At 36.9% G+C, this 16,517-nt stretch overlaps 2 protein-coding genes across 2 annotated transcripts in view; both read left to right on the forward strand.

Moving 5' to 3' along the window:
- The first annotated feature begins 4,298 nt into the window (after positions 1-4,298).
- On the forward strand, positions 4,299-5,333 carry LOC150086053 (ankyrin repeat and SOCS box protein 17-like). Its single transcript, XM_090374785.1, has one exon. The coding sequence runs from the start codon at positions 4,299-4,301 to the stop codon at positions 5,331-5,333; it is 1,035 nt and encodes a 344-aa protein (XP_090230911.1).
- A 6,194-nt stretch (positions 5,334-11,527) lies between these two features.
- Positions 11,528-16,517, forward strand: part of LOC150086054 (mitochondrial ribonuclease P protein 1 homolog) — a 32,354-nt gene continuing 27,364 nt past the window's right edge. The window contains exon 1 of the mRNA XM_090374786.1: positions 11,528-12,562. Within this exon, the coding sequence (XP_090230912.1) occupies positions 11,596-12,562 (967 nt within the window). The 5' untranslated portion in view covers positions 11,528-11,595. The remainder of the gene's footprint in view (positions 12,563-16,517) is intronic.

Genomic DNA, 16,517 nt, shown 5'->3' on the forward strand with positions numbered 1-16,517 from the left:
TCAAGTAACACAAACCTGGGAAGCAATTTAATGACTCTAGGGCTTATAGACCAATTTCCCTGTTATCAAATTTGCAAAAAATTAATGATGTGTAGATCCCCTTGGTCTCAGTTGTAAAATATTTGAGAATATACGCGTGGATGACAAATTTTCTTTTTTTCCTCATTTAAATTATTTGGCTGATAAAATTAAGAAATATAGTTCTGCAATCATTCGCATAAGTAGATCAGAGTGGGGTTCAAATAAAAGAGTTTTTTTTTTATACTATAAAGCTGTACTTTTGCCCATAGTAGTGTCTTATGTATCATCAGTTTGGTATGTCCCTACAACCATTATGAAATTTAGACCAAGTTATTATGTATTCAGCATTCTATGATACTGGTTATGTTGAGGGTTTGTAGTTCAAGTGATTGCAGGTGTATTTCCACTTGATCTATATATTGCTTACATGGCATTCTGTTACAATTTTAAAAAGGCCAAACAGATAACGTTTATGAATATCACTTCTGATATTATTGTTAATAATAAAATTGCTAAGAAAAATGTTATATCAAAGTTACTGGATATTTGGCAAATGAAATTGGGGAGAGTGAAACTGTCGAGGTTACACCAATGTTTATACCAAGGATAGAGTTTGCTGTTGATAATAAAATAGACAAATAGTTTTACCCTTTAATGGAGTTGTCTTATTTAATCACCGGGCATGGCTCTCTGAATCACAAATTATTTTATTTTGGCCAAAACTTAGTTAAACTCTGTGTTTGTTATGTTGTTTAGTTGTTTCTGGCCGCTTCGTTATCAAGAAGCAACAAGCACCAGACCAGGGTGGTGCGTTCTGATACCCGTCTACGCCACAAGGAGGCGGGCCACAACTGAGCGCGAACCGCAGCAAACCTCGAGTGTCACGTACTGAATGTTCAAATCATTCAAAATATGAACAAACAAAATTAAATTTAAACAGTAAATTAATATAAATTATAAAAATAAAAGGAATAAAAAATTTAAAGTAAAAATAAATTTTTGAAAAAAAATTAATAAATAAATAAAAAATATTCAGAAAATTAAAGATAAAAATAAGTACATAAAATAAAATAAAAATAAAATTCAGAAAAAATAAAGATAAAAATAAGTTTAAAAAATGGGGGGGGGAAGAAATCCTGCACCAGTGTAAGGTGGTGCCAGCAGATGATCCCGCCTTAGGGCCAGCATGAGGCCAGCAGGAGATAGAAGTCAAGAAGACACGGTGATATCATTCCGCGTCGTACAAGTTTGATAAACAACTGTCCAAGTCGAAGATGGTGGTGAAGATGGTACTTGAGCTAAAAAATGGTGGTAGTGACGATGGTGGTGGTATCACGAAATGGCGACGATAGAGATGCTGGTCTGGACTGGAGGTAGAGCTGGAATAGGAGAGTTCCTTAAATTGGGGCACCGATGAGCTGTCCACATCTGGCAAAAGTTTTATGTGCAAAATCTTGCAGAAGATGAAATTTTTCTTTGGAGTCCAAGAGAGACAACTCATTGCCTGGGGAGAATGGTTGACACACAGCAGACAGATGCTGACGAAAATCCAAGTAATATGGGCAGGTGAAAAGAACATGCTGCCAGTCTTATGGGCTGCCACAGTTAAAGAGGGGATAATCAGACAGATTAAACATAGCAAGTTTAGCACGAAGGGAAACATAGCCAGTTAGAAGAAAAAGAGTGCGAAGACTCGGACTGAACCATTTTAGAATAGACTTTTGTAAGGCAAAGGACACAGATGGAATAAACTTTCTTGTGACCATACCTTTGGAAGAAGAACACCGATCTTGCCAGAGTTGAACCAGATGGTTCCAGCAACGAGTTTTTTTTGGTTCTAGGATCGCAGTGGATATTAACAGTGAAGTCTAAAAAGTCAACTGGAATGGCATGTCTAAGGTAATAGCAAAAACCTCGATAAGCGATTTGGAAGTCCAGAGGTAGGCAACCGTTTAAAACCTGGAGCGCAGCTGTCGAGACAGTGCGACAGGTACGACTCATCATTAAGAGCATACGTCTTTGGATAGAGGAGAGTTTCTCTTGGATGGCAATCTTTTTAGTATACCAAAACCAGGCGCTAGCGCCATAGATACAAATCGGAACAAACACCACTTTGTACAAAAGACGAAGGGTACAATAGTTAAAACCCCAGGATTAATGCAAAAGATAGACAAGCGTAGATGTATACTTGACTATTTTATCATGAAGGTGTAAGATATGTTTCTGGAAGTTTAACTTACGATCTAGAAATTTTTTTGTCCGTTTTTTGGTCAGCGTTTTTACTGTTTTGGCATGAAATTTTACGGCTGGATGCCCTTCCTGACGCCAACCCTCACCCTTTATCCGGGCTAAGTATATGCGGTGATCATTCCCTGACCTTCCGCATCCTCCATATTTGGTGGTCATGGGCTCGAACCCCGGTGTAATCAGGAAGCGTGTGCTAGGCACTGCTGCTCCTGCTCACCCGGCTACGGATGCGCCAACTTACGATCTAGAATAATACCCAAAAATTTATGAGTCAACCATGGAGAGAGAACTACCAAAAAGTTTAACAGTCGGAGCCCTGAAAATATTAAGGTTGCCCTTAAGATAAAGAAGCTTAGTCTTGTTAGGAAAATGGTAAGTTTATTAATAACGGACCAAGAGCACACAGATCATTCATAATGCTACTGGCAGTACTTTCCAAAGAAGCATGAGAATTACCAAGGACAAGAAGGGTTTGATCATTGGCATATGCTATTTTAGAAGCATTGGGAGTTGAACGGAGAAGCCACTCATCTAGAACCAAATCCCGGACGAGTGGGCCAAGCACTGATTACACCCGACCCTTGTGGGCATCCTCGAGAGACAGAACGACTAAGTTGCTGAGTTCCAGAAGTGACTTGTACAGAACGGTGGAGAAAGTAGTTGCAGGTTAAGTTGTAGAGTTGTGAGCAGTTGAGCAGCCCTGAGGCAAGTAAAGAAGCCTTCCCACCAAAGAGAGTCAAATGCTCCAGAGAAATCTACGAAAATAGCCATAGCATATTTAAAAGTGCAGTTGTTTACTCTGGAGAGAAGTTCGCCCAAGGTTTCTAAAGTCAATAGTTAAAAACTGGTTAACACACGAAGTGTTGTTCCAAAATTTTCCAAACTGCAATGAAAAAATACCTACATGCTATTATTTGGCGCCCCGTCCTAGTAGTGTCCTTTCATGGTAATAGATTTATCCAATAATTCTGCAATTGTTGGAAGTTCATCTGGAACCTCTGTTTTGTTATTTCTTCCAGGTCCCTTTCATTTTTGTTGAAGTGTCAAAATTTTAGTAAATCTCTACCCTTTGAGCTTAAATTTCAGTATCCAAATCAAACGCTCGAGCGCACACGTACACACACGCTTCGAAATAGATACCAAAAAACACGATTAAAATACTCTTTACATTAACCAAATTATGACATTAGGGTCCCCTGTAAATGATTACATCTACCCATATTTATTTTTTATGTAAATTGCGTGTGTTCTCTGGTCAATTTTCCTGTTTTCTAGACGAAAAAAAACCCAGTTTCTGGGGGGGAAAAACCTTGCTATCTACACCTGAATACTCTTTATGGGGGGGGGGGGAAAGGCGCCTCCGGTGGTTTCTCCCATCTGCGCCATACGAACTCTGTGGAGACAAACAGTATCACTGTGAATACTGTTTACAATCGAACGAACCTGTCTGCTCATCTTTGAACGTGGTAATGAACGACTTTTCCACCAAGATTACTGGTATTTAGTTGCCGAATCACGCCAGTAAATCCGTTTCTCATCCCTTCCGAAAAAATTTTCGAATGTAGGTCAGAACATGTTGAATGTCTTTGAAGACCGTGTTATTCTTTCTACTCCATCTTCTCAAGTTAGAAACAGGTTATAATACAGTCGGAGTAGCTTCCTTTAAAGCATAACTTTATTGCTTTTGCATTAATAGTAATATGTGATATAAAAATATTGAACTTTATTGCACAGTTTAGTGTCCAAACTCAACCTGTTTTGACTTCTAATTTGATGTAATATTTAAATATTCTGTTATTCAATTTTCTGTATTTACTTCCTTTTTGTTAATACAGGCTGTGTTTTATTCCATTAAATTCGAAGGATTCTGTTCGATTTGAATTTTCCTTTAGAGGTTAGCTCCTTTGGCATAAAAGTAAATATTATTGGTGTACTGTTTATTGCTGAAAAACATTGTTGATTATTCGTAAACTGATTTTCAACAATGGACCATAAACAGAATGGTGGAACTATTCTCACACTATCCAAAGATGGCTGATGGCTCAAAAGGCCAAGTTTCTAAATTATCAGAAGAAATTGTATCAACTATTAACGGAATTCTAAATTCCTCTGACTGTAACGAATATGTTCACGAATACGAACACAATATCCAGACTGTGTTGGATTTGTATTACAAATGGAGACAGGAGAAAGGGGATTATCTTCCTGACAGAGAGCTTGTGAGGATTGAGGAATTTGAAAGGAATGTGATTTATTCTCTTGCTAAGGTGTGCTTCTGGAAGAATATTAGAAATGTCAGACTGGTGGCTGAAATTCTTGTATGCATGAAAGAAACTGCTAACGATTATGGTCTCCTTAGATTTCAAGAGATGCATTATCCAAAACATATTGTTAAATACTGGACATGGCCGGGATACGATAATCCCAGTGCTAGAATACCAGAGGAATCCCCACTGAGTTATTTCCTGAGAATGGCCAATTCGTTTAAGTTGGTGTTTGAAAACGGTGAACGATTTGTTGATGTTTTCTGTCGTGAAAGGAATGTGTTCTGTATGGATTTGGCTCCTGATACAACGCTTCTTGTGTTAAGATACGGAGCAAGAATTAAAGTGGACAGAGCACTGGTGTGGCGTGGGAACTTCGAAGTTCAAATTTGCTTCTTTATTGTATTCTGCATGGAAAGGCTCATTTTGGAGCTACTGAAAGATGCCGGAGGAGAGGAAATCCGATATTTCCAGAGGGAACTGAATTGTGCTGAGATAGCCCTTCGAGTCGCTCCTCAACTCTCATTAAGATCGCTACAGAGGGCTATTGATAATGAGGTCAGATGGCAGCGATACCATCTACGACCAGTGGAGGATTTTTCTGCCAGGCAGTTTCTCAACATGACATTCCCGTGGGTGCCGTTACTAAAACAGCGATGCCTGAATCCATGTGAATTAACTCACCTTTGTCGGCGTGTTATCAGAAAATGTCTTTATGAAAACTGGCAGCTTCCAGATGGTATCGGGAAACTTCCTATTCCTCGGCATCTTCGTCACTATGTTGATCTACAGTGGGGCTAGCAGTTCAATGCTTCAAAAGTTGAGTTACCGCTTTAACTTAGTTTAATTTGCGTGCATAATTTCTAGTTCTAAATTGTATGCTAAGCTAATAAAAAGAATCGAGTTATTTAAACATTCTTCAGTCGTTTATTATTAGCTTTTTACGATGCTTAATATACACTCAGTGATCACTGAATTATGACCACCTACCTAATGCCGTGTTGGGCCACCGTTCGCATGGATAACAGTTGCTATTTGCCTAGGCATTGAGTCCACTAGATGTTTGAAGACGCCCGTAGGGATCTGCCACCATGCTGCCTACGGATTAATTTCCATAGTTTCGGAATAGATGACAGTTGCTTGACTATACGCCTCACTTTGCGTCCCAAAACATTCCACAGTGTTCAATCGGATCGAAGCCAGGCGAATTTGGAGACCAATCAAGATAGGCGATGTCTTCAATGGCCCGATAACACAGCGCATTATCGTCTTGGATGATCCCGTTTCTGTCCGGGAAAAAATGCAACATGGCAGGGTGCACATGGTCTCGTAAGAGCTGCTGATATGAATGTGCGTTGTCCCTGATGACTCCCAGACATTCGCCCATCTCCACCTGTCTCTGTGAGGGTATACAGAAATTCTGTAAAACGGGCCTGACGTGTAACGTATGTGCGTGTTTCTGTATGTGTTAGTGTGTGTGTGTGTGCTGTTGTGTATGTTGTTTATGTCGGTCCCTGCTCCCTGTTTGTCACCAGGGGGCAGCTGTCACTTGGACAGCTGCTCCCCAGTGCCCGTCCCCTGTAACGTGGAGCCGGGCCTGTATCAACGTCTATTTTCTATGATTCCACTGGAGGTAATGCTAAATCTCAACTCAGATCACAACTTAGTGATGATCTCTTCTCCAGTGAAGCCTTTTCGCATGACCATTCTCAGCATCGTGTTGTTTGGCATTACAAGAATACAAAATGGGATGATTTGCGAGATTTATTTTTTTCCTTGGTTGGATTACTGTTTGAAATCTTCTGATGTCAGCGTTTACTCAGATCGTGTCAGTGAAATTATTCTTGTAGGAGTTTTTTTAATTTTTTTATTTATTATAATTATTTATTTATTTTTATTTTTTAAATTTTTATTTTTTTATTTTATATATATATTTATGTATTTATTATTATTTTTTTTTCGACTGTGGAGTGAGCTCCAGAGGCTAAAACTGGAACTGGCTCACTTTCCCATGGTGTGGAAGAGTACCCGGAATCACCTCTCCAAGTGACTGATGCTTCTGGGTAGCCAAGCGGCCAGAATCCAAGAGAACATGCACACTATGTAAACTTGAACATACACATAGTGTGTATGTTCAAGAGAACATGCACACTATGTAAACTTGAACATACACATAGTGTGTATGTTCAAGAGAACATGCACACTATGTAAAAGGGCCAGATATGCTCACATATCTGGCCCTTTTACAGCCTCTTACATAAACATATGTCCGCATATTGTTGTAAGGATGGAATCTTTTATTCCACACTCCACCTTAAAATCTCATCCTTTATAAACCTTGGATTCCCAATAAATGTGCTAAGGCTGTTCAAGGGTGACCAGATAAATGCGCATTTAGGAAGTGACGTCATTTGTGTAATTTCCATAAAGCTTTTCGCATGACGGTTTTTTCGTTACAAAATTTTTGGAATAACGCCAGTAAAAACATTTGGCTATAAACTGGCTAGTGCTATAGCGAATGCCAGTTCTATGACACTTTTTCACTTTTACAAGTACAAAAAAAAAAAAAAAACGAACACTCAATTTTGCTCCAAAAATCCTTAATTTTCTCTAAACTAAACGAAAAAAAAAAAAAAAAAAAATAGCATTATTTACCTTTCTAATTTAATTATCTGCTTTCAAACGCACTATTTAGTTAAAAATATCCATCTACTCCCTTAAAATCATTTGCTCTCTTAAAACAAGGAAAAAATTAATAAAAATAAATAAAATTATTTTTATTTCTAATGAAATAATATTAGTAAGGCTATTACTATTCTATTACTGAAACTATTCATTGAAATTATTTTAATAAATAATATAAAAATTTATTGACTATTTTTAAACTCAAATTTTATGAAATAACTTTATTATTTCCAATATCTTTCATGCCTTCATAAATTAATTCAATTTTATGATATTAAGTGATGAAATTTTATCTTTAGAAAATCTATCTGGTAGAAATACATCAAAAGAATTTTTCTTATCATCAGCTAAAGTTACAACTACTTTCACAATATTTAGTTTGAATTCTTTCAAATTGTTTTGTCTGATGAGGAGTATTTTCACTTAAATCATTTAAGTTTTTAGTTGGAGTTTTGTTGAAATTGACCAATATCATTTAGTCTCTTTTCAAGTGTCTCCATTTATAAAAAAAAAATTTTTTTTAATTTTTTTATAAATGTAAAGATTGTACAAATGTGTAAAGATGGTACAAAAAAATTTAATAGATTGTGAATGTGGAATGAAAGATCATAAATTAAGCATAAAAAATCACAACTATATAGTATGAATCTTCCAGAAAAATGTGAGAAAATTTGAATTAATCGTAAAAATAAAAGAAAATTTCTAAATTATTCATTCATTTTACCCACAAAGAGTTTTAAAAATCATGTGTAAATGAATTAATTTTTAACGTAATTTTATTGAAAAAAAATTGCCTAATAATAAGTGAGAAAATTAACTCTCTAATGAATTAATGAATTAAAAGATATTTGTAAAAAACAAATTTATAGGCTATGCAAATTTAAATAAATAAAATTTAAGTTTATATTGCATAAAAAATTAAGTTTATATTGCATAAAAAAACAAACTTAAAGAAAAATAATGAAATCCAATATATTCTTCAAATTAAAAGTATTAATGAATTGAAAAATATTTGTGATAAAAATCGACTTCGTGGTTACTCAAAAATAAGAAATAGAGAACATTTAATCAAATTTATAATGAACAAAATTTTAAATTAAATAAGGTAATAATTATTTCTAAATAAATAAATAACATTATCTAAATATTTCATCAAATATTAAGAATATGTTTTTTAAAAAAGATTGATTTACAACATAATCCTCTTTATGGTTTTATGACATTCGGGGTCACTTTGTTGGCGCATCGCTTTGAAATTTAATTAAAAACTTCCGGAATTATTAATAGAAAACGTAGGAAAGAAGGGATAATATTTTAAGCCAGATGCCTTCTTTGTTTTTCATGCAGCAACTACAACATAGTGCAAAAGCAGATAAATATTATAGATGAATGGATAGACAGATGAATGGGTGAGAATAGGTAAGCTTGTTGGTAGGCAGGGTGATGGATAGATAGGCATATGGATGATACAGAATAAGTCTTGCCTGGGGCGCATGAAACCCTTGTGCCGGCTCTGCTCCCACCACCTCTTCCATCATGCAGTATGATATGATTGACATCTTTTGAGGATATTAGCATTAGTAGAGGCATAGGATGCAAGAGCTTACACAGCATCAGCCAAAAAAAAAAAAAAAATCCTTCCCATTTCACCCATCCATTCACGTTTGTCTAGTTCTGCCCTGAATTTATTTAAGCTGTCAACTTCTACAACGATTAAATGCAAATTTATGCACATCTATTCTACAACTGTCGCCTCAATTTGAATTTATGTCCCCTCAGGTCAGGCGATTAATCTGGGCAAGAGGAAGAATCCTATCAGCTTGCTCATACCATTCAAGGCCTTATACACCTCAATCAGATCATCTTGCAGGGGGCCTAGTCTCCAGACACTGTAATTTTTCAAAACTTAAGCCTTTCTTCGTAAGAGCAACCCTTTGTTCCATTCACTAATCTTGTTGACCTTCTCCGTACTCATTCCAGCAGCTCTATATCCATCCTAAAATGAGGCCTCCAGACCTGTATAGAGTACTCAAGGTGTGGCCTAACCATTGCTTTATACAAGGGGATAATCACCTCCTTATCACTGATAGAAAAATTCTTATATATCATTGATAAGACACAATGAGCTACTCTTGCAGACTGTCTGCACTGATCAGAAGACTTCATATTTGACTACACAATTACACCCAGGTCCTTTTCATTCTCTACCACCCTGATTGTAGTACCATACACACTTGATATGTTACTCTCCCCATATGCAGTACTTTACATTTTCCAATGTTAAACTTCAGTTGCCACCTCTCAGCCCATCTGCTCAACTTTTCTAGATCCTGTTGCAGTAACGTACTGTCATTGGTGTCATTAACAACCCTGCCAACCTTCATATCTTCTGCAAACTTAGACAGTAAGCCTGATATATCTTCATCAATATAACTAATAAATACAGAAAACAACAATGGTCCCAATGGTCCCAACAAAGGCAGGTGTCCATGCAGGTAGAACAGTGGCCCTCACATTGGCTATCACCAATGATAATGGTATTTATTTATTTAGTCATTTTTTTTTATTATTTATTTATTTAGCACATTCTTTATTGTAACTGTTGTCCAAATTTCTCTTCAATACGAGCCTTAGAACTCGCTCCAGAGCCCTACATACAGATACTTTAATTTTAACAACTCTATATATTAATGTAGTTTTAACAACAATATATTAATTTAAAATATATTTATTTATTTATTTAAAACAGATAAAATTACTAGTCAGAACAGATTAATGTCATCAGAAATGATTTGACATTACATTTGCCTGAGAATATACAAAATCAGTAGATATAGCATAAAATGGTACCTATCAAGACTGACAAGCACAACAATTCTACAGTTGTTTTTCCTCAATTTCAATTTATGTGCCCTTATGTTCGTAATCCGAGCAAACAGAAGAATCCCATCAGAATTCAGCATGCTCAACCCATTCAAGGGCTTATACACTTCAATCAGATCACCTCGCAAGTGCCTAGTCTTCAGCTACTGCAATTCGCAGAACTTAAGCCTCTCTTGATAAGAGGACCCCTTCGTTCCCCTCACCAATCTTGTTACCCTTCTCTGAACATGCTTAAGCAAATCTATATCCTTCCTAAAATGAGGCTTACAGACCTGTACACAGTACTCAAGGCGTGGCCTGACCATTGCCTTATAAAAAGGGATAATCACCTCCTTTTCCCTGCTACCAAAATTCCTGTATATCATTGACAAAATTCCATGACCTGCTCTGGCAGCCTTTCTGCATTGCTCAGAAAACTTCATATTTGACTGCACAATTACTCCCAAGTCTTTTTCATTTCCTACCACACAGTTGGTACGTTCTTCTGGGGTTACCTCTACCCATATGCAGTACTTTGCATTTGACAATGTTAAAGTTCAGTTGCCACTTCTCAGCCCATCCCAAATTTTCTAGATCTGTTGCAGTAGCACATTGCCATTGCTGTCATTAACAACCCTGCCAACCTTTGTATCATCTGGAAATTTCGACTCTAAGCCTGATATACCTCCATCAATATCACTGATAAATATACAAAAGAACAGTGGGCTCAACACCAAACCCTGTGGGACTCCACTAATAACATTAGTCCAAGAAGAGCAGCGTCCGTTGGTTACCACTCTCTGTCTTCTTCCCCTCAACCATCCTTTTATCCATTGTAGCAACTTATCCTTAATACCAGTCTGCTCCAATTTGTACAGCAGTCTTCCATGCGCACCAGTGTCAAAAGCTTTCCTGAAATCCAAATATATGATATCAAAATTATTTTTTGCATCCAGTTCTTTTTTATAACCACATCATAGTATCGAATCAAATTTTTCAGACAAGACTTTCCCTTAACAAACCGATGCTGTGTTGAATTATTGCTGCAGTCTTGTCTAGATGATCCTGCAATGCATCTTTAACCAGTGACTCCATTATTTTACCAGGAACAGAAGTCAAACTAACTGGTCTATATTTACTCGTGTTACCCTTCGCTCTCCATTTGTGAATTGGGGATACATTTGCACAGCTCCAGTCCACGGGGACTTCCCCTGAGTCCAAGGATGCTCTCATAATTATGGCTAAGGCTTTGCTTACTTCCTTTGCATCCTCCTTTAATATAACTGGATAGATCCCATCTACCCCAGGAGCCTTTTTTATGTTTAACTTCAACAATTTCTCCTTCACTTTGCTCTCAGTTACAGTATTACAAAATTATTAAGCACACTGTTTTGTAGAGTGTTACACAGAGGTAGATGTCGTGTACGTTGTTGTTGGCGTGCGTGTGTTTTAGGATTGTGTTATTGTAAAATGTCGGAAGTTTGAAACCGGGAGCAAAACTATTTATCACTTTGGAATGTTGATTAGAAGAATTTCGGATGTTTTAAAGTTAAGACGACGGGTTTTATTTTTTAATAATCATTTTTCGCATAGCTTTCGTCCGCTTGAATATATGTGGCAAATTCAAGGTCAAATTCACCTGTTACGTTTCTATTCTGTGTATAAACGTTATTTATTTAACTCCGTCTGTGTGCTAAATTCTAAGGAATGGCATACTCGAAATTTAAGTTTTTCTACTGTTAATTCTTCAGTGAACTATATTGCAGATGCTTCTCAGTTTGAAGAGCTGTTAGATGGGGATGTTGATAAAGAAACCAAAGTGAAACTCATATGTATGGAGTACGAATATGCAAAAATTACCGGTGACGAAGTACCTGTAGAGTTAAAAGTAAATGACATGGTAGAATTGTTACAACTAAATACCAGAAATCAAAGAAAAAAACATTTTAGTTTTCTTAGAACGAAGGAATGTCGAAAGTTAGAACAAAAACATAGGAAGGAACTTCGGCGAAGTCAAACAATAAAAGAACTTTGGCCCAAACTTGAGTGTGATGATTTTAGTGTTTATGGTTTATGGAAAAATTGTATGTTCATAAGAATAACGAATGCATCAGTTCTAAACTTCTACAACTATAGGCTAGCAAATGCAGCACTCTTTGGACAGAAAATTATAATTGATTTGGATTATGATGAATATATGTCTTGGAGGGATTGTAAATATTGCGCTTTCCAAATTCAAAAATTAATCGCTTTTAACAGGTCAAACTCATGCCCATTTGATATACATTTTTGTAATGTAAAATTGGACAGTTTAACTTTACAACACATAAAGAAGAACCTCAGAAAAAACTTTAATGAATATTTCATCAAGTTACATGAAAACAGTTATTTGGACATATTTCCGAAGCATAAAATCGTGTATCTCTCACCACATGCAAACGTTGTATTAGAAGAATATGATCATCATGCTGTTTATGTTATAGGTAAGTTCACTGTTATTGTATTGTTTTCAGTTCTGACAAAATGATGCTAAGCTTAAAAAGGAAGGCTTTTGAAAGAGTGCCATATTTAAAAAAAAATCTTATCACTCTTACCCTTTTGTTTCATCGATTTCACTCCTCTTGGAGGAATTTAAATGAATATTTTCTGCACTCAGGGCTGTGTAATCAATTTCTGAAGTGCTATTTTTTGCACACACCTGCCATTATTTATTTAATGCATGTGGTAAGAGGAATTGATCCTAGTATTGCCGACCGGGCTAGCCAGGTGGGTAAAGTGCCTGCCTGGCAGCCTTTGGGCAATCCAAAGGTTGCAGGTTTGAATCCCGCCTTGGGCTTGGATCAGAGTAAAATGCAAAAACTTTGGGAGGTGCATTATGGCCACAAAGCCAATGTGCCAACAACTAACAAAGTCCAAACACATGCCACAGCGAGTGAGCATCCTTTTACTGTCCAAATTCAAACTCGCAGAACCAATTTTTATTCAACTTTCAAATCAAAGTTTAATTCAAACAAAAAAAAAAAAAAATCCTAGTATTATCATTAACTATATGGTGCAAGGAAGCCGAGGTTTTTGCAGCACCAGCTGAAAAAAAAAAAAAAAAAAAAAAATTCCTGAGTTACCCAGAGAGAAAGAGAAAGAGTAGAAGGGAATCACCAAGAAAGAATAGAATGATGATATCCAGCTCAGGATCCTGGGTGTGCCAAGCCCATACTCATCAGATATGAGCCCCTGGGGTAGTAGTGTATATATTTATTCAGTTATTTATGTGTGTAGGATTTCTGTGTATTTGGAGATATAGCATTTGTATTTCAACATTGTGAAGGCGAAAAGCAGTGATTCTGTGAATTTTAATGACAGTTGTAAATTTTTTTTTTTTTTGCAACATACGAGCAGTGTTCAGTAAATTATCTATCTACCTATGAAGGAAATGAGATTGAGGCAAAAATCTGTTTTTATTTTTCAGTGGAACTTCCCTGAACTTAAGTACACTTGTTCCATTTTGTTTGCAATGAGGAAATACCAGACAAAATTCTTTGACCTGTCCATCAGAAAATGCAGAACCAGCAGATTTCTGTTGATTATCATCAGTAAGGTGACATCCATGTATGTTTTTCTTGAGGTGTCAAAAAAGGAAATAGTCATTCAGGAGTCAGATTTGGCCTGTAAGGTGGATGGGTAAGTTCTGTAAAGTCAGTCTCTCGAAGCAGCGGGAACAGCATGTGACCTGTGCATTCTCCCGAAGAAGCAGCACACCTGTGGAAAGTTTTCCACAGCATTTTTCCTTTATGATATCCCTTAGGTTGTACAGTAAGGATGCATACGACTCTCCAGTGACTGTCTACTTATGTTCCAAGTAGTGAATGTACAAAATTCCCTCATCATCCCAAAAAATGGTGGCCATAATCTTGCCAGCTGAAGGTTGTGTCCGAAATTTTTTGAATGGGGGAGACCCCTTGTGCTTCCAGTGCACTGATTCTTGCTTGGTCTCCAGATCCCACGTTTCAACATCCATAATAATTTTGGAGATTAAAGGTTCAGGATCTCTTCCATAAAGCTTTAAATTCTTCTAAGAACACTGTACTCTGAATTTCTTCTGCACAGGAATCAGAAATCTGGGGACCCACCTTGCATTGTCCTTAGTCATCGCCAAATGTTCATAGAGGATAGCTGTTATGGAGTATGGAAGTATCTTAGGTAGATAATTTATTGAACAACCCTCATAAGTAGATAAATTAGCATTAAGAGAAAAAAATTTACATTTAATAAAACAAAGATAGAAGCACACAGTAGAATATCCAATGGGCAAGTGAAGTTGGCTAGTTAAAAAAATTTATATTGGTGCTTTTAGGTATTCTTGTAATTAGTTTAATTTTTCTTTTTTTTTCTAGTTTGTTCCTTTTTACTCTATAGAATATGATAAACCTTCTGAGAAATTGTTGGGGAGGCATGGTGTGATGCAGTGACGCACAGGCTCAGCTCCTCCCACACGTTCCTTTGATAGGCTGCTAATTACTGGACTTTAATCCAGTGGCAGGGGTGGAATAAACACACTAACTGAAACAGGTACTGTATACTGAAAAGGTCAGAGCTTCCAATCACTGCAAGTAAAGCAACAGGTAGGAGGCGCTAAGAGCCTGTTCAGTGTTGGGTCCTTTATTGTTTTCTGTATTTATAAATGATATTGATGATGGTATATCAGGCTTAATGTCCAAGTTTGCAGACGATACGAAGGTTGGCAGGGTTGTCAAGGACACTACTGACACTATGCTGCTGCAACAGGATTTGGAAAGGTTGAGCAGATGGGCTTCGAGGTGGCAAATGAAGTTTAACATTGATAAATGTAAAGTACTACATATGGGAAACAGCAAACCCAGAGCAACGTATCAACTGTGTGGTACTACACTGACAGTGGTAGAGAGTGAAAGGGACCTGGGGGTGGTTGTGCAGGCAGATATGAAGTTCTCTGAGCAGTGCAGACGGGCTGCAAGAGTAGCTCATGGTGTATTGTCAATGATATATAGGAATTTTTCTAGCAGGGATAAGGAGGTGATTATTCCCTTGTATAAGGCAATGGTCGGGCCACACCTAGAGTACTGTATACAGGCCTGGAGGCCTCATTTCAAGAAGGATGTAGAGCTGCTGGAACGAGTACAGAGAAGGGCAACTAGATTGGTGAATGGGACAAAGGGGTGCTCTTACGAAGAAAGGCTTAAGTTTTGCGAATTACAGTGTCTGGAAACTAGGCACCAGCGAGGTGATCTGATAGAGGTGTACAGAGCCTTGAATGGTTTGAGCATGCTCAATGCTGATGGGATTCTTCCTCTTGCTCAGAATAATCACCTGAGAGGGCATAAATTCAAATTGAGGAAAGACAGATGTAGAATAGATGTGCGGAAATTTGCCTTTAGCCAGCGGGTGGTTGGTAGGTGGAACAGACTTCCATCCCTTGTCGTGGAAGTTGATAGCCTAAATAAGTTTAAGGCTCAGCTGGACAGGTATTTCGAACAAACAGAGGGGTGAAGTGGAAGTGGTTATTTTTATTTATTTATGTTACTTTTTTTTTTTTTTTTGGCTGATGCTGCATAAGCTTGCTTTCTTGCATCAAATGCCTCTACTAATGCTAATGCTAACTCCATGTAGTGATCGACAGCTTTAACTTATCAAATATCCGTGTCCAACTGCTTAAATGTTGATCTACAGGTAATTCTCCAGTAGGGAAAAGATAACTTAGTTGATTTTCATCCTTCTAAAACTCATTTGTGTCTTATATCTTGCAAAAAGGATTGTTTTTTTTCTATTCTTATCTTCCATGACACTCTGATTTCTAGGCAAGATCATGTATCTACTGGGGATTACCCTGACTAATAACCTCTCTAGGCATAAGCACATTACAAATATTGTTTCCTCTGCATCTAAAAGACTGGATTTTTCTCTTTCACTCTCAAAGCTACTTTTCTTCCAAACAGCTGTTCACTCCGTACAAATTGCAAATCTGCCCTTTGATTTATTACTGTTCCCATATCTAGCGGTGCCCCAAAACATTTCTCTTGTGGCTTCTAGATATCATTCACAAGAGGGCAGTTAGATTAATTAATAACCTTCTCTAACAAAGGCTTTATACTCTCTGTCTCATAGATGTTCTGTTTCTGCTACATGTCTTTTTTTTTATAGGTACTTCCATGGGCACTGTTCTTCTGAATTGGCTTCTATAATTCCTGTTCTCTCTTCCAAATCAGTCCAAACACATGCCACAGTGAGTAAGCATCCTTTTAATGTCCAAATTCAAACTTGCAGAACCAATTTTTCTTCAACTTTCAAATCAAAGTTGAATTCAACTTTCATTTTGTGGAACAGCCTCCTTTCATACTTATATCCTGAAAATTTACAATCTACAGAAATTGAAATCTAATGTCAACAAGTATCTTCTTTCATCTT

This window comes from Mastigoproctus giganteus, chromosome 5, assembly GCF_048544385.1.
Source record: "Mastigoproctus giganteus isolate SK-2022 chromosome 5, ASM4854438v1, whole genome shotgun sequence".
Taxonomy (NCBI): Eukaryota; Metazoa; Arthropoda; class Arachnida; order Uropygi; family Thelyphonidae; genus Mastigoproctus; species Mastigoproctus giganteus.